The sequence below is a fragment of the Cariama cristata genome, unplaced genomic scaffold (assembly GCF_000690535.1).
Source record: "Cariama cristata isolate BGI_N322 unplaced genomic scaffold, ASM69053v1 scaffold9655, whole genome shotgun sequence".
NCBI classification, from domain to species: Eukaryota; Metazoa; Chordata; class Aves; order Cariamiformes; family Cariamidae; genus Cariama; species Cariama cristata.
In genome coordinates this window covers 36,336-62,588 of record NW_009616977.1, presented here as the reverse complement: position 1 = coordinate 62,588, position 26,253 = coordinate 36,336, and the positions used below count along the sequence as shown (strand labels likewise).

The 26,253-nt window shown below is 36.6% G+C and overlaps 1 protein-coding gene across 2 annotated transcripts in view; it reads right to left on the bottom strand.

The window, feature by feature from the left end:
* Positions 1-667: 667 nt before the first annotated feature.
* SPAG9 (sperm associated antigen 9) overlaps positions 668-26,253 on the bottom strand; it is a 34,821-nt gene continuing 9,235 nt past the window's right edge. Inside the window, exons 4-27 of one of the 2 annotated variants that reach the window (XM_009700363.1) lie at positions 26,095-26,194; positions 24,853-24,974; positions 21,642-21,699; positions 20,923-21,075; positions 20,786-20,837; positions 20,229-20,359; positions 18,927-18,983; positions 17,871-18,044; positions 17,079-17,208; positions 16,732-16,824; positions 16,278-16,445; positions 15,331-15,502; positions 13,988-14,215; positions 13,060-13,255; positions 12,110-12,232; positions 11,478-11,558; positions 10,908-10,975; positions 9,531-9,679; positions 8,229-8,400; positions 7,124-7,237; positions 5,363-5,401; positions 4,322-4,498; positions 3,216-3,353; positions 668-1,250 (exon numbers count right to left, since the gene is read on the bottom strand). In XM_009700363.1, coding sequence (XP_009698665.1) covers positions 1,135-1,250; positions 3,216-3,353; positions 4,322-4,498; positions 5,363-5,401; positions 7,124-7,237; positions 8,229-8,400; positions 9,531-9,679; positions 10,908-10,975; positions 11,478-11,558; positions 12,110-12,232; positions 13,060-13,255; positions 13,988-14,215; positions 15,331-15,502; positions 16,278-16,445; positions 16,732-16,824; positions 17,079-17,208; positions 17,871-18,044; positions 18,927-18,983; positions 20,229-20,359; positions 20,786-20,837; positions 20,923-21,075; positions 21,642-21,699; positions 24,853-24,974; positions 26,095-26,194 — 3,011 coding nt within the window. In that variant the 3' untranslated portion in view covers positions 668-1,134. The remainder of the gene's footprint in view (positions 1,251-3,215; positions 3,354-4,321; positions 4,499-5,362; positions 5,402-7,123; positions 7,238-8,228; positions 8,401-9,530; positions 9,680-10,907; positions 10,976-11,477; positions 11,559-12,109; positions 12,233-13,059; positions 13,256-13,987; positions 14,216-15,330; positions 15,503-16,277; positions 16,446-16,731; positions 16,825-17,078; positions 17,209-17,870; positions 18,045-18,926; positions 18,984-20,228; positions 20,360-20,785; positions 20,838-20,922; positions 21,076-21,641; positions 21,700-24,852; positions 24,975-26,094; positions 26,195-26,253) is intronic. The other variant, XM_009700365.1, reaches the window with a different exon arrangement.

The window sequence follows — 26,253 nt, the reverse complement described above, 5'->3', positions numbered from 1 at the left end:
ACACTTATGGTTAAAAAAATAGACGGTGAGTAGACAGAATGTCAGCCTAATATTAGAGTCTCCTGACTTTCATCAATTTACTCCATCTTAGTGCTACCTGCTAACATTGTCACTAAACATTTTTATATTTTTTTTTTTTACTACATTGGGGTATGCAACTACAAAAAATACATTTTGTACCTAATTATCTGGCACTGAAATTCCTTTACAATCTCACTCAGGCAGAATGCATTTTTCCTGTACACTCTCGAGTCTTTTCTCACACTCTAATCGAGGTCTCTAACCTTCACACACATAGTGCCTCATGAGTTTGACCAGCTAGGCAGAGAAGATCATTCTAGTGCTTCGGAGTTAAGACAAGAAAAGAACAAAACATATCCCCTGTTCAAGAATTTTACAGTTCTTTTCAAATTAAAATAATCCTAAGAATACCCTTCGGAAAGCAATTTGTTCCATATCAGGGAAATGGAAAAACACTATGCTCAAAATTACTCATTGAGGGCAGCAGTTCTCAAACTTTAATGTTCAATAGTGAAAACATATGATTTTATTTAAATATTATCTTAATTCCTATACAATCCCCTCTTCCCCCCAGAAATTCTGATGAATGTAACAAATTAAACAATATACACTAAGCAAGATTTTCCAGGTTTGAAAACAAAAGCTGAAATTTACAGTTTACTTTAGCCCTCACTGAATATTTGGATGAGTCTTAATAATCCATCTTATAATTTGCCAATTTTTTAATATTCTGGAAATAACTTTGCTGTTTTACTCAATACATTATACAGTGAAATGAAGCTCAGTTGTAATAAAGCTGAACTCAAGTGAGACTACCAAAGAAGTGAAATACATTAGATTGCTGTGGTACAGTAAAAGTAATGTCTCAGTTGTTTACCATGGTGTGCGCACCAGTTTTTAAAAAGATCTGATTTCATTATACTGTTCCATGTAACACAGGTGCAGTAAAACAGCACAAGCTAATTCCTGTATAGTTAAAGGTATGACAGATTTGCAATATAAAGTTAAACAGCAAAGAAATACTTCAACATCATGTAGTGAAACAGGTTTCATAAAATAAAAAAACATGCAGAAGCTTTTTTTTTTTAAGGTCTCCAGCTGCATCGTACAGGCTCACTCGCTGCCACACATTACTTGCCACACTATCAAGTGACTCCTCTCAGCTTTGGCTACAGAAGGTTCAAGTTGTAGAGCTTCTCCAAGGAGTTCAGATTCTCCACCTTCATCACCTGAAAAACAACAGCTTTGATTCAGACAGACAATAAAAAATAGTATTAACACCAAATGGAGCAAGACAAGTGACATTTGGGTTTACAAGAAAAACACTGTAAGACACAGTTACTGCCAAATGCTCATATAAAAGCATATTCAAGATTGTGAATATACACATTACAAATTGAAAGTCTCTTGCATAATTATTTCACAGCCTAGTATTCTGATGGACCTATTCTCGTTGGGTAGAAGGTTGGACTTGATGATCTTTGAGGTCTCTTCCAACTGTAACAATTCTATGATTCAGTTCTAGTCACAAAAATTGACTGCAGTTTCATAAGTATCCATGTTCTACACATTTCATTACTTATAACTCTTTAAGCCAAAGAAAAAACCACCTAATTTCCAAAGTTGCAGTACCTCCCAGGCAGAAATGGAGATGGTTATACTATGAGAAAGTGTGCTAGCATAAACACATAAACCATACAAAGTGCACTGGAAAAGAGAGCAGTAATTGAGCACAAGTGAGACAATGCAATGTTCACATCTATGATGAACCTTTCCCCTCCTTTCCTCCTGTTGTAGTTATCCTTGCTTGTCACAACTCTGCACACACTGGCACAAGACAGCCTTAAGCCTATCCTCCATTATTGCTCTTCAAAAGAGAAGAGCAGTTTTGTAACTGCAATTAAACTCCTGGTGACATGAGCTGACTTGGAACAAAGGTGACAGACTAACCACTGAACAAAACTGCACATAGACAGTAATAAACATCAATACAGAGGCACTCTTGTGGTACAGAAGAATGTCAGTTTAATCAGATGAAATGGGAACTGACCTACAACTTCAGGAAGGTTTCAAGTCACAGTTTGGCCGGTTTTCTGGTTAGACTACTTTGAAAGTCTGAAGAATCTAAACATAGACTAGCCTGAACTTGCTCTTGGGTCAGTTTGCTGCACAAACATGGTAATGGCTGAGCTAATGCAGCTATAATACTGACGCTTAAGTTCATGGCTTTGCATCATGCCACAAGGACAGCAAAACACACATTCAGTATGTGGCTACACCTGCTTGCTTGGAATAAGCACAGAGTTTTTAGTACTCACTACAGTGTGGCACAGAATTGCCTCCAGTCCTGCCTCCTGTGTAACTTAACTGGGGTTACCAGCAGGAACTTGTTTTTCATTGACTAGTGGGATGACAGAATTTGGGCTGGCCTTCATGGGTTTTTCTTTGTAGTGGTTTTTGTGCCTTTTTTGTTGTTGTTTGTTTTTGCAAAACACTATAAATTTAGGCAAAAGGTCAAAACCAGGTCTAGGAGTTGACACTCCATTTTATGCATTTTTTGTCAAGGTCTCCAGCTGCAGATTCTACGCATAGAACCACAACCACTCTCATTTTCTTATATTTCCCTCAAAGCTTCAATTAAAAAAAAAAAATGTTTACACAAGAAATCTTTTATGGGCTAGATCATGCAAAAGTGCTATCCAAGAAAAGCAGTGATCAAAATAAGAGCATGCAAAGGTAACAGTGAACTTCTTTTTCCCTTTTCACTCAAATATGAGTAAATTTTAGTTTGAGTCTTCTTCACATAATACATGACTTCTTTTTTATATAGTCAGTCTGCATATTTAAGTAACTAAAGGCATGCTTTCCAGCAGTTTGAGGTAGAAGACTAACCTGTCAAAGTAAGACTGAAAGCATGAACGGTAAGGCAGTACTTGACTCCAAAACAGAGCTTCAAATAAACCTTTTTACACAGTCATCTCAGAGGTCATGGTTTATTGGGAGGAGAAGCAGCGGACGAAGGGGGGGGTGCGTGTCTGAGAATAAAGACACTTCTATCCTTGCACTTGCTTAGTAAAGACTATGTACTGACTGACCGCACAAATGCACTTTGCAATCACAATGGAATTTATTACATGGTTAATGACCTTTCAGTATGAAGAGGTTACAACTGATTTTAAGCTCAGTTTTCTTACCCATTCTGAAGTCAATATAGCCTTCTCCACCGCTTATCACCAACATTGATTTTAAGGGACTCTGGTTGAAGGACTCTTGGGCCAGTTTATCAGCTGTTACCTCTGTTCCACCACTGTTCTGTGGGCAAACAACCTGACCTGAATTAAAAACAGAATACATTTTTATGCCACATTTCACAGAATAATACCACCTGTATTTGGTCATTGGATGACATATTTAATTCCTAACGATACACTTAACTTTGAATTCTACTATCTCTTCAGCAAGGGACAGAAAGCTAGCTTTGCTCAGATTTCACCTCTCTAAAGAGATGAAGAATCTGTTAAGGTCAGTTCAATGCAAATCAGAGAATTAAATACCTCAATAGATTTCACAGCACAGGCATGCAGATCTAGAAAAATTACACTGAAACACACTTAAAGATTTTCAGGCACACAACCAAAATGATTCAGTGCATGTCAGACCAGGATTTCACCTCTCTAAAGAGATGAAGAATCTGTTAAGGTCAGTTCAATGCAAATCAGAGAATTAAATACCTCAATAGATTTCACAGCACAGGCATGCAGATCTAGAAAAATTACACTGAAACACACTTAGATTTTCAGGCACACAACCGAAATGATTCGGTGCATGTCAGACCAGCAAGCAAACTTCTGTCATTTATTGCCAGCACACGAGATGCACAGAAGCACTGAGAGGGTGTTCAGCCAGCACTGCAGCTTCTAGGAAACTCTTAGCTTTTTCAACTGAGAGTCTTTCCTTTGGGGGCTTCCCCCTTAGCAGCTCATCCTTCCTGCAGGATGTCACTCTTAAATTGGACTTTACATCAATTAGCAGTTGACTGTCATCTTAATAGGCAAGTACTCACCACAGTACATTTTTCCCAGATGGAAGCAAAGCACTTCTTTCTTTTTGACCAAACCCTTTTCCTCCCATTAAACAATACTGCACTTAGGAATCAGACGAGTCTTGTAAATGAAATATAATGAACTGTTTCTGAGTGTATCATTTCATACACTTGCTATCTTTGCCTAAACACTATGTTTAACTAAGCAAATGAGGGTGCAAATAATGTTTCTTTTTAAAAATGGTAATAAAACCTCACCAGGTACTGCGACAAAGAATTTAACAGCATCACGGTGTCCATGGAAGCAAAGCTGTGCGTGTGCCATTGAACAATATGGTATGAATGTTCCCGGAGTCACTTTGTCGCTGTTTTCATCACCATATACACGTATTACACTCCCCGGACGGTTTCCGGAGCCTGCTGCTGCTTTATTAGCTGTAAAAGAAAAGTATTTTCTACTTGAAAATACAAATTACAGAAATGGTTATTTGTTAAAAAACCTTATGGTACCATCTAAAAGCTAAAGCCAACTTAGATAAAAATGAAACAGGAGGGCAGCAATGCCAATTCAAGACAGAGCTGGAAAGAAAAAAGATTGCATGCTTCGTTATTTTAAGTACATTAGAAAATGGAGCAGGATTCTTATTAGTCTAGCATAAACACCAGATTTTAATATCCTACTTTTTGAAAAAAAATAATTTGAGAGGACTGTATCTTTCATAGAAAATAAGTACCTCTAATGTGTTTCAGTATAAGCAAATTCAATGTACTTAAGCACATAATTAAAGACAGTTTCATTCCAACTAATCATAGGGTGTCCCCTTGCCAGAAAAAATTCTCTAAAAATAGCCACCTGTGGGCATGAAGGAGCTACCCTATTAGAATTCTACATCTAGTTTTTACTGAGAAGTTTTAAAAATCCATTAAAACAGAGAAGTACTCATGCTAGACATACAAGCCATCTCCATTCCAAGGACTACCAAAGTAGTGAAAGAAACAGTGATTTGTAACAAGACAGAAAATGATGTGGATTAATGACAAAGTTATAAGATATGGTATCACATTGGCTGGAAGAAAAACAAAGTCTGTATGAAAGTTCAGCTGCAACACAGGATGATATACTAAACTGCTGAGCAGATTGGTGGCCATTTAGCAAACATAAAACTGCTGCAATGCAGTAACTGCAAGTGGAAAAACATTTAGGAACATACAAAGGGTAAATCTATAAGGAGTGGGAAACAGCCTCAAAGTGGCTATTAGAAGCCTGAAAATAGATTTTTGTTCAGGATCTGCACTTACCCCTCAGCCCCAGTAAACGTCCCTGGTGGAGGATTACAGCTAAAGTGAGAAAGGAGGAAAGGGGAAATGGATAGGTATGACAGTAGAGGAGAAGGATTAATGAGAACCCACCACTCTTGTATTTTGGTTTTTGATAAGGTAGAGCTTAAAATTTTAGCTCCTAGAAACAGCAAATATCTAATTACAGAAGATTCAATAAAAAGTCAAAGAACAGCATCTTGTTGTAAGTTTCAGTACAAAATGGACAACAAAAGCACTGCCACTTTCACGTGCTTTATTGCTATAAAGTTTATTATTGATTAGCGATGTTTCCCCTTTCTCTCTTTCCTTGGCAGGAAGCTACCAAAATAATATATAACAACTCATGTTTTCAAGTGCCCTTTCAAAATATCATCTGCAGATCTCGAAGATGCCCTGCTATTGTAGACCCAGGGAACTGAGAAATGCAATTGCTTATGCAAGGATGTGACTGTTTCTGAAAACGATGAATATTGCAACAAGGGCTCTCAAACCCACTATCAGGCTACCCACAAACGGTTGTTCTTATTCATGAACAACTAACAAAACTGAAATTAAACTGAACAGCTTTAATAGGGATTTTTTTCATGTTCACTACTGTTTTAAACTCCTCTGGAAACATTAAATAAAACTTGACGCAAATTAAGAGCTATAATTTTTGAAAGCATGATTTAAACCATTTCAAATTCATGATAGGAAGTCTGTCCTTCCTTAGTACATTCATGCAATGCAAAAAAAGACATTTACTGAATGGATGGACAATGTAATGGAACAGTATGAGAAACAACGCATGTATGTGCTGTTCAACAAAGCAGATACAACATGAAGAGTTGTCAGACTGTACTACTTTCTATATAACAGTACAATTAGGACTATTAAAGTTCCGTATTCCATTGTCTGAAACTTCTGTCCATCTATTTTAACATTAGTCTCAGGCACAGGTGTTGGGGTTTGTTGTTGTTTTAAATGCAATCAGTTTTTACAGAGATTCTTCTCAAGCTTTACCTATTTAAGATGTCTTTTGCCCTTGAACTGGACTGTTCCCTTCTCCCAAGGTTCAGCTGCCCATGTCTGAATGCTTTCTCTCCCACCCCCAAGTAGTTTCAGCCTATGAGAAGAGTTTGGGGTCTGTTATTAAGCAGATATCTGGATTTGCATTATTGGAATTTTACCTAGAAGCTAGTGCCTATTTGTAGAATGTGTTTACAATTCCTGTAACTTTGAATACATCCTCTAAGGCAGTTGGTACTACTGCTGTTCCAGTCCTTTATACCAGCTTTGTGATGAATTCTCAAGAACTAAAGCCAATCAAATTGTATTAGCAACAATATCAACTTGCTCAAATCAAACAAAAGTCTACTTCGGTGATCATACAGCAATCAAAAGTAACATTAATTAGAAAACTAAAGCCATCTCTTATAAGCAATAAACTTCTATAAATGCTGCTAATGCTCCTAACACCTTCTAAGGCTTCAAAGTGTCTCTTTCATTCAAGCCACACCAACTCTGCTCAAATTGAAGTACAGAAGATTTTGGAGATGTGCTTTTTTGCTCAGAGTAATTGTAACCGCGTACACAGATTAGGTGCTAAGCATCACACAGGCCCAATCTGTTACAAACCTGAAAGATTCAGACCTGGCAGTAAAGCTTTCTATCCATTAGCAAGCATCTGAATAGTGTTTAATATTCTCTTTTTGTGTCTACAGCATATTGCACAGTGCTATTCATTTATATTTTACTTACTTTCTGTTAATGGAATGGAGATGATGACACCATTTCCTGTTCCTACCCATAAACGATTACAAGACACCATAAGAGCTGTGATTCTCACAAATGAGAATCCCAGTTTACCAGTACCTAAAAACAAAAGATGCTTTTCATCAAAAATTATGAGCAAGAATAATTTTAGTTCCATAACAGAGAATCTTAACTCCAACTCCCAAATCACGCAGACCAGTAATTCCCTCCCACTTCAAACAGAAACAAGGTAGAGGAGTACATTTAAATTGTAAAGATAACCTAAAAGGCTAAAACACTCTGTTAATTAAGTTGTGAACTTATACAGAAAGAGACTAACATTAACTGTGAGAAAGCACAAAAGCTATAACAGCTCCATAATGCTGCACAATAATATCTTTTGGGGCTTACAGTACTAGGGCAGCCTTTAAAAAAAAAAAAAAAAGGTGAGTTTACAGATGTAAGATAATGGTTCCTCATCCATTAAAATTAATTTCTTAGCCATTAGCACTATGAGGGGAGCAGAAGGTGGCTGACCAGCTAAGCACAGTGGAACAGTAATTACTTGTGAAGGATTTCCCACGGCCCAATTACCTGTATTTGTTGTGTTATAGGTGGTCAAACTGTTCTTACATAAGCATTAATGAAAAAAAATTAGAACGCTTATTAACTTCAATAGCAATAAAAATTTGCTATTTTGCATTTGTATTTTCTTGACAAAGAGGGAATTTTTCCAGACAAGTAATGGATTCTTCCCACTCTTAGATTTAAAAAAAAAAAGGTATCAGTACCGTAAAAAAGAGAAAGATTTTCGTATTTCTATTGACACCTGCCCAACCCAACCACCATTTTCCTTGTTAGTTCTGAGTTTTTAGGGGCACTTCAGACATCAGGTAGGATCAGACTATCAGAAGATCTATCATCCTCATCATGCTTTACAGACTGACTTAGGCTTCTACTTCCAGATTCAAGTTTTCACAAACAAGATTTGACTAGCCTTCCACCCACTCTTCCCCTTAGTTTGGAGGGAGAATAGCCTGATCCATAACAGGAAAAGAAATCTCAGACAGCAAGAGATGTAAGAATACAATAGTTTTTCTTATCAACTTACCTAGCATTTTGCTTACATAAGGTTCAATGTCCACATCTTGTAGATGCTGATATGTGTGCGCATGATAGAGACGCAGGGTGGAGTCCAAACGAATAGACACCCATACCCCATCACCCACCCATGCCAGCTGTCTCACTTGGCTTTCTCTTCTTGGGTGTGCATCAAATGACTTCTACAAAAGATTGGATTTTAAAGGAGAAGATGAAACAAAGGAAAGAGTAGGAAAGACTTCTCTGTTACTCTTACATGGTCAATACTAGCAATTTTCTTAACTCAACTACAACACTCTGATTTGCAAGATCACTAGCAGATACAGTGTTTAGCTGAGTTACAGTTACTATATGATGCTGGTTAAATAATAGTAAAAATGCCGATTCCCTTCCCTGGACTGTGATCTCAAAGCCACAGTTTCCTACTGTGTCTTCATTTACTTATCATAGCCCAGGCTACTCTGGCTTCCGTCTCCACTTAAACTGGAACCTTTTTGGTATGAGGTCCTCCTGTCACGGCATGAGATACATATGCCCATTTTCTTTCTAATTTTGTCAAGCCTTGCTCTTGCATACAAACCCACCCTGCAAAATACACACTATCCACCATCAAAACAATTAATTTCACTGTTGTATGAATTCCTTCATTTCAGTTTTCCCATACATATCTATATAGTCTTCTTCACAAAAAGAGATTATTGATTGGGTGCTTGATACTTTCAGAAGAGCTGAGCAGTCACCCTCAAAAGGTCTGGCCCATATCTCAGGCCAATTAGCAGAAGCTGAAGTATTAATACTGCTAATGGCTTTCAGAAACCTTAGCCACTTTCTGTACTTGAGCTGTCAGGTACACATACAACACTGCAGAAACACCAGCTTACACACCTTATACAAACTATTCTATAACCGGAGAGTACATTCAAGATTAACACTTACAAACCTCTAAAGTATGCAAAGACAGATTATAGAGAAGGCTACACGTAGGTGCAGAACATCATGAGGCATGCTAGCCTTACAAGCTCTGGACAAGGACACTTTCTAGTTCCTGGCCAGCTAGAAGTAGAGAACTAAACCCCCCCAAAATTGGTTTCAATAAATGAGAACTGTCTCATCATAGCTTAAAATCTTCCAAAACAATAAAAACATCTTAAGAAAATGTAATAGTACTTCCCAAAACAAATTTCTTTAGTTGCTTGTTTCTGTACTGATGAACAAGTAACTGTTCTCTGGAGTTACTCTGGAGTTTGAGCTGTAGCATGAGATGGCATTAAAATATAACTTTTAATTATTTTAAAACACCAATTTAACTTGCCTCTATTTTCATGGCCTTTGGTTGAACAACATAGATTTTGTTCCTGTAGCCACACCAGACTTTGTCATGTACCACTGTCATACATCTTATCGAATGATGTGGCCGGCCCAGGTCTAAGAGGTGGTAGTTTGTTAAATCCCACTGACCATCTTTAAAAACAGAAGGAAAAGAAAAGAAAAGAAAAGAAAACATAGGTTCCTATGAGTTTAAAAAAATCATTTAAAAGTACAGGCAAATATCTTAACAATCTAATTTTTTAAAAGCACTGTAATAATCTGGGTAAGTCAATACAAATTTATGGCCAGGCTCCTCATTAAAAAAAACCCAGCAACTAGTTATATGAACTACCAACATCCCAAATGCTACTTTGTTTTTAATATAAGGTTGTACAGTTACTCATGTTCAAAACACGACAAAATATTTTTTAAAACAGCAAGTTACCTAGTGCTAAAATGCTTTACTTGGATAGGCATCAGTGCACATTACAACAGCGCTAGGCACTCGCTGCTTGACTGAACATAGAAGTGCTGGCTACTGCATCAAGATTTTTTTAAAAATATGCTGCAAGATCTTAAGAAAGGCACCTGAAATCTACTGAAAGCATACTAAATTTGGTCATTCAACACCAAGTTAAACTCTTCTGCAGACTGAGCTAAGCCACAGATCATAACCAACATTTACTCAAGATCCTTAAGCACTGTCAGCCACTAGAGTTTGAGTTTAAGGAAAAAAACAAACCAAACACTAAAAACTTAACAACTTCATCCCAGGTGCATCTTTCCCAGTATTTGCATTAGTGCTGTGCAGCCTCTAATTCTTAAGTGCTGAGCACAGGGGTTTAAACTCCACAAGGAAAAGAACAAATGAATAGGAAGTCTGTGGAAACAAGCCAACAGATAAGTTCCAGTTACTCATAGTAAGACCTTCCTGTCCTTATTCTGAAGGCTGAGGAATGGAGCTCATCCAAGAGTGGTTTGGGCAGAAATTCTGAAGGGATGCTTACAAAATTCTCATTGAAGGACTTGGCCACAGACAATTATTAACACTAATATTAACACTAATAACAAAACAGAAGACAAACAACAAAAAGCAAAAGAGACTATGATCAAAACAGACTTTATCAACTGGTTCTTCACTATTTAGCTCAGATATATCTTATTCTCCTTCTCAGAGTAAGAAAAAATTCCAGGAATATACCAGGAGGACAGTGCAAAAATGGTACTTGAAACTGCAACTGAAACACTAGAAAGATTTCTCAAGACAACCTGTAAAAAGGCCATTGGGGAATCCATTTTCAAAACACTATTTATAATGGCATATTTCTTTCCTAAAGACTGTTACAACTTCACTGGTTTCAAGATCTAATAGAATGCTTACCAACTCCTCGGTGAAATATTGCCAGTGTTCCATCAGCTAGTGCAACTAATACTATTCCTTTTACATGTCTAGGGGAAAAAAAGGAAGCACAAGAATATACACCATTAGAGTGCATTTCTCAAACTGCAAGTTTCAAGTAAGGTATAAACATTTGATATTTCAGCATAATTTTATATTCACATTAGCTCTACTGTTGTGATTTCTACAACATAGCTCAAGAGAAGGGACAATATTAAGGCATCAAAATCCAGTTGAGAAAGCTTAAAATATATCTAGCTACACCTGAAGAAAACATCAAGGATAACAACCTACAACTGTTTCAAGTATACAGCTATCAAGAAGACGAAGTATACAGTTACAGCTCATCATTTGAGCTGTAGTATTTCCGATAGATACAAGATTCCTTTTATTTTTCTTACTCCCCAAACATTTTCCACTACCCCTCAAAGAATAAGCATGCATTTATGGCAACTGATATTCCCAATACCTGAGGAGGAAATATAAAATGACTTTGCAAGTATTTTATCAAAAGCTCATTACGATTTACACGACATTTCTTTCAGGACTTACACAATACTGAGAATAGAATCTTTAAGTTTAATGGCATGAACACATTTCCTCCACTGCGCCACTGACGAATGAACATATAGGCTGCAAAGACAAATCAGGAGGGATTAAAAGCACTAAGAAAGGTCTGGTAGACAGGAAAAACACCCAAGCAAAACCCCTATAATTGAAATCCACAATCAAAGGGAAAATTAAGTTTTCATCTTCTGCTGAAAACTATGTAGTTCTTTCTTTCAGTCTATACATGAGCAGCAGAATGGTTTTTCAGAGGCCTAAAACATTACCAACTCCTTTTCAGATATATCTGCAGTAAAAAGGGCAAAATATTTTTCTAGCATTAAAAAATACTGGAAGTTATGGAATTATCAGAGCATAACAATTTGACTACAAAAAAATCCAACCAAAACTCTTCTGCAGATAAAAGTGTTATTCGCCAAAAAGAGCTTGGTAATCACCTACAATACTTTCTTTGAATTCTATAATGCCTAAATGCAGCAAAGCGTACAAAGTTTAGGCTCTCTTAAGGTCTTCTTGCACTTAATCTTGACTCGAGACAGTTATCAGGCCTGTAGGCACAAGAAGCAAGTTCAAAATAATTTTTCCAAATAAATTGAACAAGATGAGCATTTTCTTACCATCCATTCTGTGCTCCAAGCCACATTGTCGGTAAAAGGCTACTCATTTTCTGTGCTTCTTCTCTCACTAGATCTTGCTCATTTGGCAAAACTGCAATGTCTTTATATAACTCTGACTCAGTACTAAAAAAAAAGTTAAAATACATTGAATAAAATGCACAGATTACTCAGATTATAACCTAATTGCTGCTAGTTTCCACACTGGCTTTTGAAGTACATAAGGTATTTAAAAAAACAGTAACTGTGTATGAAAGTACAATGATATAGATGAAAACCTCACTACCAATTAATTTCTTCAAGTGGACATTTACTTATACAAGGAAATTTAAGTTCCATTCAAGCCTGTCAGTACTGCTGATATCTCTGGGGAATGGCAGAAGAGAGTTGCAACATCAGAGGCACATGTTAAGAGAATTGCTTATAAAAAAGTTGCATGATACTTTTGAGCCTGTATGTGGAAAGTGCAGATTCCTGAAGATTTGAAATACTGACTACTTTCAAGCTTCTTCTCCGCTCCTATAACTACTCACAGATTGACTATTCTGAGAAAAGAAACAAACATTTGAACACCCAGTTGACTAGAAGAAAGGAATGTAATTCTTATTTATTTTGACATCAAAACAGGGAATTAAATGGGCATCTCTAGATCAGCACAATTCACATTACGTCTGTGAGAGGGCTTAGTGACAAACTGGTAGACACTCACTACTCCATTCTGGAGGTGTCTCTGCTCAAGGAATACGAGTTCACAGACAAAAGACTCTGTACATAGGTGACCCTTTCACGCAAGCAAAGCGTAGAGTGTCTTGAACCAAAGACTACTTACACCTAAACCTCAACATACTTAACAAGAAAAAAAGAGTCATTTTGTCCCCATGTTGCGTTCCTACAAACATTATATTTTTCTTTTTAAATACATTTTAAGAGGTATGGGGATTGAGATTATGTACCTAGGCTGGTACACTGGAGACGCTTCTGTTGTATTCTGCACTCCCAAAGGATCTGTAAAGACATGCTCTGTGTAGACTCCAGTTTGTGCAATATCAGCTGTGTCTTCTCCTGTCCCTGCATTGACTTCTGTTGCTTCTGTTGCCTCCTCTGCTGTTGGAATGTTCTCATCTACTGAATTACTTTCAGTTGCAATATCTATGGAAGAAAAAATTTGAAAAACCTTTAACAACTGCAAGAGAATTTTCAATTACTTAGAACAGCCAGAAGTTGATACTCAAAACTTAAGTGAATAACTGTAATAACCAGACAGTCACAATCCAGATTTTATATTTCATCTAAAAAAATCAGATCGGGAACACCCAAACTTTAGAAGGTTGCACTGTATCAACAAGTGTCAAATGCACTTTAAATATGAACCCAGTGACTGATGGCACAGATTGCCCTTTAAGTAATTAACTAGAATAGCAGTGAACAACTCCAACAACCACATATCCATTAACAATCATACCACCATACAGCTCTGAAGGGCGTGACAGAAAATATTAAGAATGCCTACAAAGTAAGCAGCTTCACTTAAATCTCTATTAAGACTTCACAAGATTTAAGGCGTATGATCTGCATTCTCTCTAGTCATTTGTCAACAATATCTGCATTTCAAATACCGAATAACTTAAAAGCTCTGTTTAGACCATGCACAAGATAAGAGTTCTCCAAAGTATTTGAAAGAAGCAATTGTCTATACCCATTTCATATCACCTCCACAAAGTTTTCTGCTACAATTATACAGTGTAAATATGTCAGACAGTACTCATTCTATGTTACCACCACTTACAGACAAGCTATTACATTAAATACTTAAACCATTCATTTTTCAGTTACAGCAAATGGTGTTTGGCCATCCCTGGCATACTTGTAAGATTTTCATACCTGACTGTTTATCTGTCATTGGTGAGCCACCGTTTGCATCATGAGCTACAGGCGCTCCTGTGATACCCTCTGCAGTACAGCCAACCACTGTTATTCCTCCTAGCAAGCTATCAGTTTCTGCAGAGCTGTTGCTAGTCATACTTCCACACAGAGATGACTTGTCCACTTGATTGGGATCTGCTTCTTGAGACCCTTCTTCTCCTGCAGGATAGTCTGTTTCCCTTGCCCCTGAAAGAGATTAAACTCACATTTCTCATGGAGATAAAGGTGAATCACTTTTCTATCTAATAACAAAGTAAGCTTCAAACTGAAATCAACTCTCCAGCAATTGAGATTTAATATGCAGATACCTATCTACAAGCTTATTTTAACATGATCAGCAGACGTTAAAGGTGCTGTCACGAAGCTCAAAAAGCAAAAGCTGTATCTACACATGCTGCACATCTGAATGTCATATGCCATATTTCAATCTGCAGAGTTTTCCAGCTACTTTATTTCTATTTCAAATAATTTTCCATTAAAAATAGACTTCATAACAGTGCATATATGCAGGGATACCTATCTACATCTTTATGAAGATTTTAACTGCAATAGATCCTTTGTTCTGGAAGAAAAGCTGTTTTTCTCTCATACAACCCTCTCAAATACTTTTACAACTTCAAATATTTTTCTTGGTTTCTTGAAATTTTTATCGTATTTTACTATATTTTATGCTGTTTTGATTTTACAAGTTATACATAGTTTCAATGGACCAAAACCTCAGACTTCACTGGAAAGAGAGCTGTTCTGAGCTTAAACAAAACTACTTCACTGGAACTAGTGCTACAGACTTCTATAAGTGTAAGCCAAGAAACAAGAAATCCAAAAGCACAATCAGTTCTTCTCCAGAGTCATAATACCCTCCCATTAAACTTTCCTCAGTACACTGTCCACATACACTCTCAACGTAACAAGGATTCCCTCTGCAGGAAGCTCTAAGACTTGCTACTTCTCTTCAAGAGGCTGAAGCAGCATAAAAACCCAACATATTTTTTCTTTTGTGATGTTTGCAGTTCCATAAAAAACTAGTACTATTGCACAACTTATAATACAGCAAACAAAATACTTAGTCTTTGCTGCTGACATCTCTCTACCTTTGAGTTAGTTTAGGTCAAAGGCCAACTGAAGCGTGGAACAGTAGAGTAGAAATCCAATAGTTTTCTCTACAATTAAATACTACTTATTGCTATGTTACAGTAACAATTCATCACACTAATTAACAAATCTTTGGTTTTTCATTGCATAAGAAAATCCGAATAAAATACAGTTAAAAGAGCAGGAGCTAAAACATGACAAGTCTTTACCTGGTACACTAGCAATACAAAGCACATGAGAATTGCAAACAATGAAACTGTCCAGAATATTTCCTGGTTGATTAGCATCAATAATGATAACTTTTGTAGCAGAATGTGTGCTAGTACAGATCCAAACCAGACTGGATAATTCTTCCTGATGTTTCAGCTCCTTCTGCTGGTCCTGAAGGAGAATAAAGGTAGAATAGAAGTGAACAACAACAGGAAGAAGGACAAGAATAGAACTATTGCCTTTGATCTTGTATGTTTTTACATTAACTACAGAAATATATATAAATATGTGATAAGTTAGGTATCTTTAATGCCATTGTAAAATTACATATAGTTAATTGTTCTCTGTGTGTCTGGAACATAAAAAACCCTTGTATTTCATATTCGTGTAGAAAATTACAGGAAATAATTATACTGCACAATTATACCGTTAGACAAGTATAAAGCTAAGAAACACCATTTATGTGCCAGCTACCATACTCAGTATTGCCACAGAGTAATGCAATGTCCCAAAGCACTTCAAAATTAAGCTTTTGTTTTTATGCCCTTAATGTGAATTCCATTCATTAGTCTTCATGTTTTCATGAAGCAGCAACATGTGTAAACAATGGCACAGATATCTAAAAAACCTTCTTTAAAATGGCAGTCAGAACATGAACAATTCTGTCAAATGTTTTTTAAAGCAGGCCGCACTGGTATAAGCAGTGCATTATTTTGATGTAAAATTGATTTGCTCTTCAGATTTGCCAACAAGCTGGCACACAGGAAAGAATCACAGTATTTTTGCAGTTGGATTCAGTAATGCAAATATCTCAGGCTGATGACTGCCCAAGAAAAATCTATTCCTTACCAATAAACCTGATTACAAAATATTTTATTAATCTACAGATATATGGTAAAGATGTTTAACTATATAAACTATTCAACGTGCCTTACAGTAACCTTACCTTGAGCTCTTGGTCTAGTCTATCTAAGCTACTTTGAGATCCTGTTTGCTGCTTGTTGCCGTCTGCGTCCATACCAGTCACATCATTGTAGAATACACTAGCACCAACCACGGACCCACCATCTCTTGTTTTCCCTCCTGATAGATTTACTCCTACAGCACACCACAGCTTGAAAGAAAAATAGATAGTTCACTTAAATGTTCAACTAAAAAAAAAGGACACACCCATTGTCAAATATGCCAAGTAATATAAAAATTATTATATATCCACAATCCATTTTAAGGAATTCATTAAGATTAAAGTCATGTACATTCCTACTGAAGCTTAAATTCCGATTCACCTATGCTTTAAAAATAAACATCTTTGTTTCAAAAAGAAAATAGTTGAGTGTAAAATAAAAATATTAAAGCTATAGGTTGTCCAAGTCTCTATATCATCACTGTAAATATCCTACCTTCATAGAGGTATCCTTCTCATCTAAAGGTCTCAGGTAAACAGGTACAGGCAAGTTCTTCATTTTATTGTCACCCTGGCCACCATTTGCCACCTAGGCAAAAATAAAACAGAAAAGCTTGCCCCTTTAAAAGAGCTGTACAGTCTTCGGAAATCAGTTGATTAGACTTTGTTAAACACGATCAAGAGCTTTGCATTGTGATTTTCCTTAGACAGACTCGTAACTGCAAAAGTTCAGCATAAAAAAATGCTGGAATCACTCAAACACAAGCTATGAAACTATACTCTGTTCAAATTTCACAAAACATGAAGTTGTTACCAGTACGTTTGAAAACATAAGCGTAATACCTGTTTGTACTTCTGAGGTAGACTCCAGCCAAATGCTTGCACTCTACCATCCTCTTTCTGAACATGTGCTTTCACTTGGCGATACTGCTCTCTCTTCTGCTCTCTGCGTGAGGCTAAACTGGCTTCAGTTCTAGGGAAATCATTGTTAAAGAACCTGTTATTTATGCTCTTTAGAATTCTTTGTGTAATGGAAGTTACTATTAAACTCAATAGAAAATATCTCTGTGGGAGCACTGGGTTACCAAAGAGATGACTAGTTTTTCAGAAATCACCTGTAGAACACCAGGTTTCCTGTGGGCTATTTCTAACTAAGGGATCTGTCAAAGACAGGCAAAACCAGGAGGTCTGTTGTCAGTATCCTTAAAGAAAGTTAACTTGGGTTATGTACCTCTACTAGAAGCTTTGAAAGTTGTAAACCAAAAGGATAATATTGCCAAAAAGAAGCACAGTAAAAAAATAAATTACAGACACTTGTTGGCTGATTCATGTTGTTCTATTTTTCCATTGAACTTAAACTGAAAGTATCTGTACAGTCAATTGCATAGCTAAAACACTTGCATATAAAAGTGTAGCAAGTGCTGCCTCCTGTGCCTAAAAGCATTTTTACGAAAGGCAATGATATTTACCAAACAGAATTCTACTGCCAGGCACCCAGAGTACTCATCCACTGCTGCACATTTCAGTCTGTGCAATGTTGATTTCTTATGTAACAACATTAATTTCAGGAGAGAAGATTAAAAGGGTAAATACTTCATAGAGCACATCTAGTATTATAAAACCAAAATGTCTTACTCTTCACTGAGGAATTCAAAGGCTTTAGATTTGTCACTCGGTAATTGAGATAAGGTGCTGCTTCTTTTCTTGACTGATGGAGTAATATGCGAGGTTGGAGCGTTGTATTTAACATTGACAGGAGGTTCTGGTTTCTTAGCTGTATTGCTTGATGAACTGAAGAGCCTGCTAAAACTAGAAAAAAAAAAGACAGATGAGCATTGAGATTTTTAAGATACATCCAAATTTGACTATGCAGGCAAAACACTGCATATGCTAGCCTGCTTAAGCCAGTTAGACTAAGAAACTGGAGCCCAACATAGCAGCAGCCACCACACACTCAGCAATACTCTCAAAGCACAGAAACCCATGTCAGTAAGAAAAATTCTTGAAGAATTATTATCCCATCTGTTTATCAATTTTAATGGGATCTTCAGCTTGAATGAACATCTATAGGGAACCAACAAAATTAGGATGTGAACATCACACCTGGAAGACAGTTTTATGAAGCATATTAGTTCATGCACAGAGCACTTAAAAAAACCCACCATCTTCTAGGCTAAAAGACAGAATAGTTACCAGCAAGCCACAACATCGAAAGGATTATTTGACAAATATCTTGTGGTGAATAACATTTTAGATGTGTTTCAGATTTAAAGACCTTGAAGTTAGAACAGAAAATTTAACAATCATTAAGCCATACTTCATAAGGGAAAAGGAAGCTGAAATAAATGCAATCCACACGAGCTATTCAGGTTTCTATTTTTCATCATAAAAAAGAACCCAGAAAAACGTTCAGAACAATAGTCCTGGTGCATATTCAGCTAGAAAAAAAAATTACAGCACTTTGGCATTTAACTTCACAAAGTGCACAGCCATTCACTACGTGATGCAGCTTACGATACACTTTGTCTTCAAGAACAGTCTTACCGAGCTGGCATGCTAGGTAAGAAGAGGAGAACAGTTAAGATCATCTTCATCTGCCAAAAGATAATTAGCTAACATACAACAGTATGCCAGCTAATTGGTTAGGGTCTTTTATTTATTTTTGCCAGTAAGTTGTGTTTCAATACTTACAACTGCCAAATGCTTGATCTCTTCTTTTCTTGCATGGCTGGATTTTCTCTTGATGCTCTACAAGAAATGAATTCCAAGTTTACTGAGTAAGCATTAATTAAAAAAAGGAAAGGAACATAACAGCGTGTAACTCTTATTTCAAATACCAGGATAACATATCGGAAGTATCAAAGCCTGTTTCTTCACATTGCCACTTCTTGTCTCAGAGCACAATATTGAAATTCTTACTAGACTAACTGAGGTTACATAATAAACATCATCTACATTTATCTGCATCACAAACAACTGCTGAGTGCTTTTCAGACAGAAGAGACAAATCTGTGTAACACTTTGCAATGAAAACAGCTAGAAGAAAGCAGCAAACCATTTTAAATTTTTCTGCATCCTATTTTTTAATATTTTAACCATTGCTTTTTGTTTTAAAACCTCTTATTCTTCAAAACATTGGTCAATAAATGATAAAGTGATTGTTCCTGAAGTCATAGATGCATTAACAGAGATAGGAAAGGATTTCTACAGAAGACAACAGCTATGGAAGAGCAAGCCACATCTGCTTGGGAATATGTATTTTTCCTCTCACAGAGTCCAAATGGCTCACAGGTATTGAGGACAATAGAAGAAATTAAATGCCATCGCTGTACCTGTCCGGCAGGCAGCACCAAAGGACACCGTTACCTCTGCACATGGACACGGTTTGGGAGGTGTGACAAGAATGAGCTGGGCTGAGGTCTGAGGCAGAAGACTTTTGTTTTTAAAATCACACCTTCCAGAAAACTCAATATTCAGGATGCAAATTAGACCAAATCACCATCTTTATTGCTTATATTTAACAAACTTTGCACAGTTTTAAAATTGTGTTTTCTCCCAAACAACCCAACTCCTTACAAATGGATTACACTCAATCTAAAGACTGTAATTCCTGTTTTGACATCTCAGCTGACAACCAGGGCTACTGCTTTGAGGTATGTGCACACATACACACAGTACTTTTTCCTGCCCATCAAATAATTATTTACAATTACCAAGTTTTGTAACCATTCCAAAATACGCACATTTCTTCAAGGCATTCTTATTTCACATCATACACATCTTCACTGAGGTCTCACCAAGAACCATTTTGACAAGCTAAGTTATATGCCCATAACTTAGAAAGAAAGTTACTCATGGGCATGTAGGGAAGACACACAGAAGGGCAATTAAGGCCTCATAACCTAACCTACTGATCAGATCACTCTGCAGCTAAAAATCAAAAGCTTGTAAGATCCAAGGATCTCTATCAACAATTTTAAAAGAGCATTTTACCTTATCATCTCAGTCCATCGGACAGCTTCCTGAAGCTCCATCAACCTCTCTTTATATTGATTTCTTTCCATCAGAACACGGGCCATTTCAACACGAGTAAAACGCTTCCGCTGAGCAGTGGGGACATCACTCTGAGCACACAAAAAAGCAAACACAGGATAAACAAAGGAGCACAGTAGGGCCTTGCAGAGTCAGCCTCTGCCTTCCGATAAGAGTCAGTTTAGGGCACAATTCCAGATTCCAAATCATTTGGGGCTTTGTAAAACTAACTCAATTTCACTTTCCTCTCTCCTCCCATCCTTTGTATGTAGTACAATCTGAATAAAAATAGTTCTTCAAAAAGAACATGGCACACAATAATGGGCAGAGAGGAAAGAAAGAAAACTAGACATGGTCAGTTTAAGTTTACTTGTGCTTTTTAGATCTTTTATTTTTCCTATACATGGAGGAAGTTTACTGCTACTTATTAAGCAGTAAAGTTTAGTAGCACTCAGTAAATACATGTGAGCTTCTAATGTCCCATTGTGAATTACACAAACAAATACACATACACCTACATCATCATCCTCTTTAGCTTTCTGTCTTGCTTCCTCTGCTTCTGCACGAGCTCTAAACGCAAAATAAAAAATAGTTACATTAGATACCACAGTGGGGTTTTTTTCTTTCTTTTTCACAACCATGGAATTAAACTTACTTTCTTAGCTCTTCTTCCAGTTCTTTATTCTTCTCTTCAAGCTTTTGTTTTGCTTGTTTTACAGCCTCTAATTCACCTTGTAGTACATGCTTCTCACAGGTCAATTCATCCACCTTTGCTATCAAATCATTCTTCACTACATTCAGTGCATTTCTACACAAACATTTAAAATACACCGTTACAAGGATGACTATCGTCTCAGTTTAGCCTCAGACTGATTTTATTCTTGAAGATCTACAAAGTTTTTATATAGAGCTGCTGTAACAAGATACAGCTTTCTAAAATGGGTCAAACCCTCTTCCCCCAAGTCTCAAATGCTCAAACACCTCTGTAATAGGAAAAAAAAGTACTGATAAATCAGAACAGTTTGCTTAGAGGTTGAATTCTTCAAGAGTGCTCCAATGGATTAGCTTCTGCAGTTACAGCTTTGTTTCTAACAGAAAAGACAGGAGTTCATCTCATTAGGACATAACACTGCACTTCTTGTAGCCTTAAAAGGATAAAAGCAGCTTTGGCTTCTTAGGTCCTTAATTTCTAGAAGAATACCAACTAAGCTATATATTTAGCCAAATATGCATACAAATTCAAAATACTTATACCACCACTACTCTTGGAACTGAAAGCACGTTTGTACAATTTCAACTTCCTATGTATGAAGATACTGAAGATAACAAAATAACAGTGAAGGTCAGTATTTTTACATACACGTTCTTACTTACTTTGTCTCCAACAGCTGAGTGTTTTCCAAAATAAGGTTTTCAACCTCACGACCCATTCCTTTCCAAAGGAAACAAACATGAAATTAGCAGATAAAAATGGATGTTTTTTACAAAACCTATGTTTTGCCATTGTCTAAAACCACCTGAATTTTAAGCATAACAAACTTGTCAGAAAAACTATGAGCTATCTGAAGTTTCAGGACCAACCTACCTTCTACAACTAGCTTTCCCCTCCACCTTCTTCCCAATCTGGCTTCAATCAAAGCCCAAAGGTCACCCTGTCTAACTGCAGTTTAGTGGTTAGTGCTACCTCCACCTAGTCCATGTATTTTGAAGGGGTTACAGTACTATTAAGTCAAAAAACAAACACAGCATTACTGGAGAAGTATTAGTCCACAAAAAGTTAAGTTTAAAATGCTCAACTGTCCTTTATACCATCTTAGATACAAAAGTATACCATTATAGACACAAGACATGCTGAATTACAAAGCTCAGACTGTGAAAGCCCTGCAGATTTCCCCAGAGCAAATGATACCTTACCAAAGAAATTATGGTCTTTAAAGCCCATGCATTCCATGTAGAGCAAAAACAAGAACAAGAAACATTTCATGTAAGGTGTAGTATGAGCGAAGAGCAATAAAAGATTTAGACTTATAAAGTAAAAGTGAATTAAAACGAAGCCACCACCAAAAATCTGAAGTGGAATGTGATATGATTAGAAGCTGAATTTATATGAAAGACAGACGTTAAAGGAGTTCGGTTTGTCACAACCATTTCTATTGGTTAGACCTCTTATAAAAAAAACAGTAACTTAATAAAAAGTCTATCTCATTTTCTGTGAAATAATTTAGAAGTACGGTACTGGGAAGAAATGCTAAGACATTCAGTAAAAGTTTCAAATTAATATGCTACTGTGGAAAAATGTGAACTTAACTCTTCATGTAGCTACTTTAATATTATTTAAATTTTTGGAAATTGATTTCTCATCCTACTGTTTGCATGCCTGAAAAAATATAATTTGCAAGATGTAAAAACCGTAAAATTTCAGGCAGAAAATAATTATTTCACATCTTGCACGGCAAAATAATTACCACACTGATAAAGGCAGAAATTATGCTAATTAATCCAAGATTAAAACAAAAAATGAAAGATCTTAATGGTGGAGGCCTTTTAAAATGCTCTAGGAACACAATCTTCTAAGCAACTTCGGTAACAGAAGACTTAAAAGATACTTGGATAACAATAAAAAAGGTATCTAAAAATAGACATGCAAGCCAAAGTTCCCTCTCCTGGAATTTCTCTCTGGGTTTTGGATTAAGAGTAAATGACATTCAACAGTGAAGGAACTTGGATCAGCTATTGTTAATTTACCAACAACTGGAGAAATCACCCACACTACAGTCATTAAGAGATTTTATTCAAGTGGCTATTGCTTTTTAAATATTTTCAATATTCACCGATAAAAGTACCTAGGACCATTTCCAACAGGTTTCAGGATCCTTTATAGTGCAAGAACAAAAACTAGAAAGCCAGAGTGCAAAGGCAAAAAAAAAGTTACCAAGCAGGGAAAAAATGCAGAGAATGTATTTTATGAGAGCAGCAGCCAAGAACACCTAACCGTAGAAGCAACAGATTTCAAAGAATTTTTTTTAAAAAAGAAGCATACACACCAGAATATTCCCCTGGGTATGCAGCCCAAGAGAAAACAGATTAGAGAATCCCAATTAACTACTTTTACAGAACTCCAAACTAAAGTTTAATGCTCACTTAGAACAGATCTAAATGCTTGAAACACACTGACTATCCTGGATGCAGATGTGGCTTTCAAGTAACACAGAGTATTTTGGACCATGGTTGTGCTCAAAGTGAAATGATGATTATATAGTAAAACTTCTAGACAACACATTCTGCATAACAAATGCAGTTATAACAATGTGTTCATTTTGCACACACCAGTGTTTCTAGCAGTAGTTTTACAGAAAATGGTAATGAAGTCAATGACAAACTTTTGATACACTATACTAAAAAGTATACTATTTTTGCCCATGGAAAACAAAGCATCTATTATCAGGAATTCCTGACAGTAATTTGATTTCTTTAAACAATTTATCACATAGCTAAGGGATGGAAGTTGCTGTATATTAATACTTCTCCAGTACCTAATTTTTTGCATGCAGAATGTGTCATTAGTTGTCCCTGTTAACAAAAGAGTGCAAGAGTTTTGGATAAGTAAGTTCCAGCAAGGATGTGGTGGTTCTTGCTGCTCAGGATTCAAAGCAGTGGAGAGTGACAATAAAGAAAAGCCACCTCTCAGACTGGAGATAGGCCCATTACTCCTAGGGAGTAACGCTTCACAGAAATGTCACCTACTTGATGTAAAGTAAGTTTCTGTGGAACACTGAACAACCAGAAATCCAGACTGCACATACAACAGTTCTAAATAATACTACTAACAATCTGCAGTTTTGCCAGGTCAGACAACAGAGGCAAACAAACTGCTGATTTTCTGTATACAGCTCATTTCTAAAACACACAAGAGTTGCATCTGCATTTTATACATTCCATAGTACCAGCTTTCATTATTTCAAAATGAGGTCTTAACACTGATATGGCCAAAAATATCTTGTTATGTTGTTTACAGAAATATCCTTCTTTTAACAACCTTTTTGCTCCTGATCAACTCATATTCCCAAAACTTACATTTTGTTCGGTCAGCACACAAATAGCAGCTAGCTGCTTAGGGGAAAGAGAAATGTGGGTTCCCCTTCCCCTTTCAATTAATGGTTTGATTCTCTAATTACCACCATCACATTCTGCTGCAATTCTCTCTTACAAGTTAAATTCCATAGAGAGGTGATAAAGCCAGGCCATTACGGATTGGGCACAATCTGAATTAAACTACCTAAAACTAGTTCAAGATAAAAATCCTTGCTTGAAATAAAAATCCTTATGTCAGAGAACACATAGGGAAAACAAATAGAGAATAGTGTAAGAAGTGCCCCAAAAGATTAAGGTTGGTATCGTTACATTGAAAGAAAGAACAAACACTTTCTCCTGTTCTTTGCATTCCAATGACTACCTTAGGATGATATTCAAAAGATTTTAATGCAAATGAATCCTAACAGTAAATCCAGCAAGGATAATTAAGCACTCCACTAAAAAGGAAAATTCCTGTAAACAGCAAACAGCATCTTTACATAACCTTTCTTACCCAGTAAATCTGCACCTTCATCCACATCTCCAATTAGGCCAGAACCAGCAGATGACAGCTCTTCGAAGAGTGACTCTGTATTACGGTCAAATGCTTTGTTCTCTATGCCTTTGGTAGGAGTGCTATTCAAAGAATTAAAACAAGATATAAAAAAGCAGAAAGAAAATATTCCCACAACGAAGAAAGTTCTCTGTGTTTTTACCAGTAGTTCATTTGTTACCCCAAAAAAACCACAGAAGTAAAATTCTCAGCAGCTTTCAGTTGGCTTAGAGTCTTAGATTCCATTTTCAAATACTACTTTGGCATCAAGTTCCCAAACTTGAGATAGCTGCTGATACTGAGTTGGCCAGGATTTTAATAATTTAAAGCGTATCAAGTTTTTGGCATATAGAAATTCAGCCCCAACAGGAATTGGTCAGTACAAATGCCTAAAGAAGAGACAGCTCAGCCAAACTGGAAGTCATTCAATATAAAAAGAATGCAAGATAACCAAATAGAGATCAAAATATTCATCTGGCCAGAAAAGGGGCTCCTTTTACACAAAGATCTTATGCCATTAACATTCACTATATGCAGAAATTTTTTTCAATCACAAAAATGAAACACGCACACATAACACATTTGAAGCAGTTGGGGCTAGAACCAAAATTGCCTAAAATATCAGGCACACACACCCCTACCCCACATCCCCCCCCCGCCCCCCAAAAACAGCACCTGTTTATTTTTTGCAGGGCTTTAGAGCTTTTGAAAGAAATGCGATCCTTTCACAAGCAAAAGCCTGCAAGGAAGACAACTCAGGCAAAAGCATTCCGTCAGCACTGGGATTTCACCATCAGAATCTGATAAATAAATGCTGTAACATTTGCAAAGTCAGCCATAAATCCAGATTTTAAAGATACAAGTGAAAACACAAGGGCCCAGCTTGGAAACTGCTAGTACCTTGAAACGTTGATCTAGGGCAACAAGGCCTTTTGGTTTAAATATATGAAATACATAAATATCTGAAGTGTGCTGTAATATCAAATATCCTGAACATTCATCAGGTGTAGCAACAGAATGAAGAACTGCTGTTGTACTTAAAACTTCCTGAGGAATTTTGGGAAATAAGGTCACAGAAGTAGGAGACTCATTATACAATGCATGATCTGTCCGGTAAAATTTCTAAACCAGTCACAAGTTCAAAACTCAAGTCTGGTACCTTCTAAAATTGGTCTTCCTACTCAATCGCAACACACAACTAACCTGGAACCCTTATATCCACTGAGATCTTTATCCATGTCCAACTCTGGAGTTGACTCAATGATTGCTTGAACTTCAGATTTTTCTTCATTTTCATTTCCACCTAGGGAAAAGCAAGTGGTACATCTTCATAAACAAAACCTCTGTGACATACGACATTCC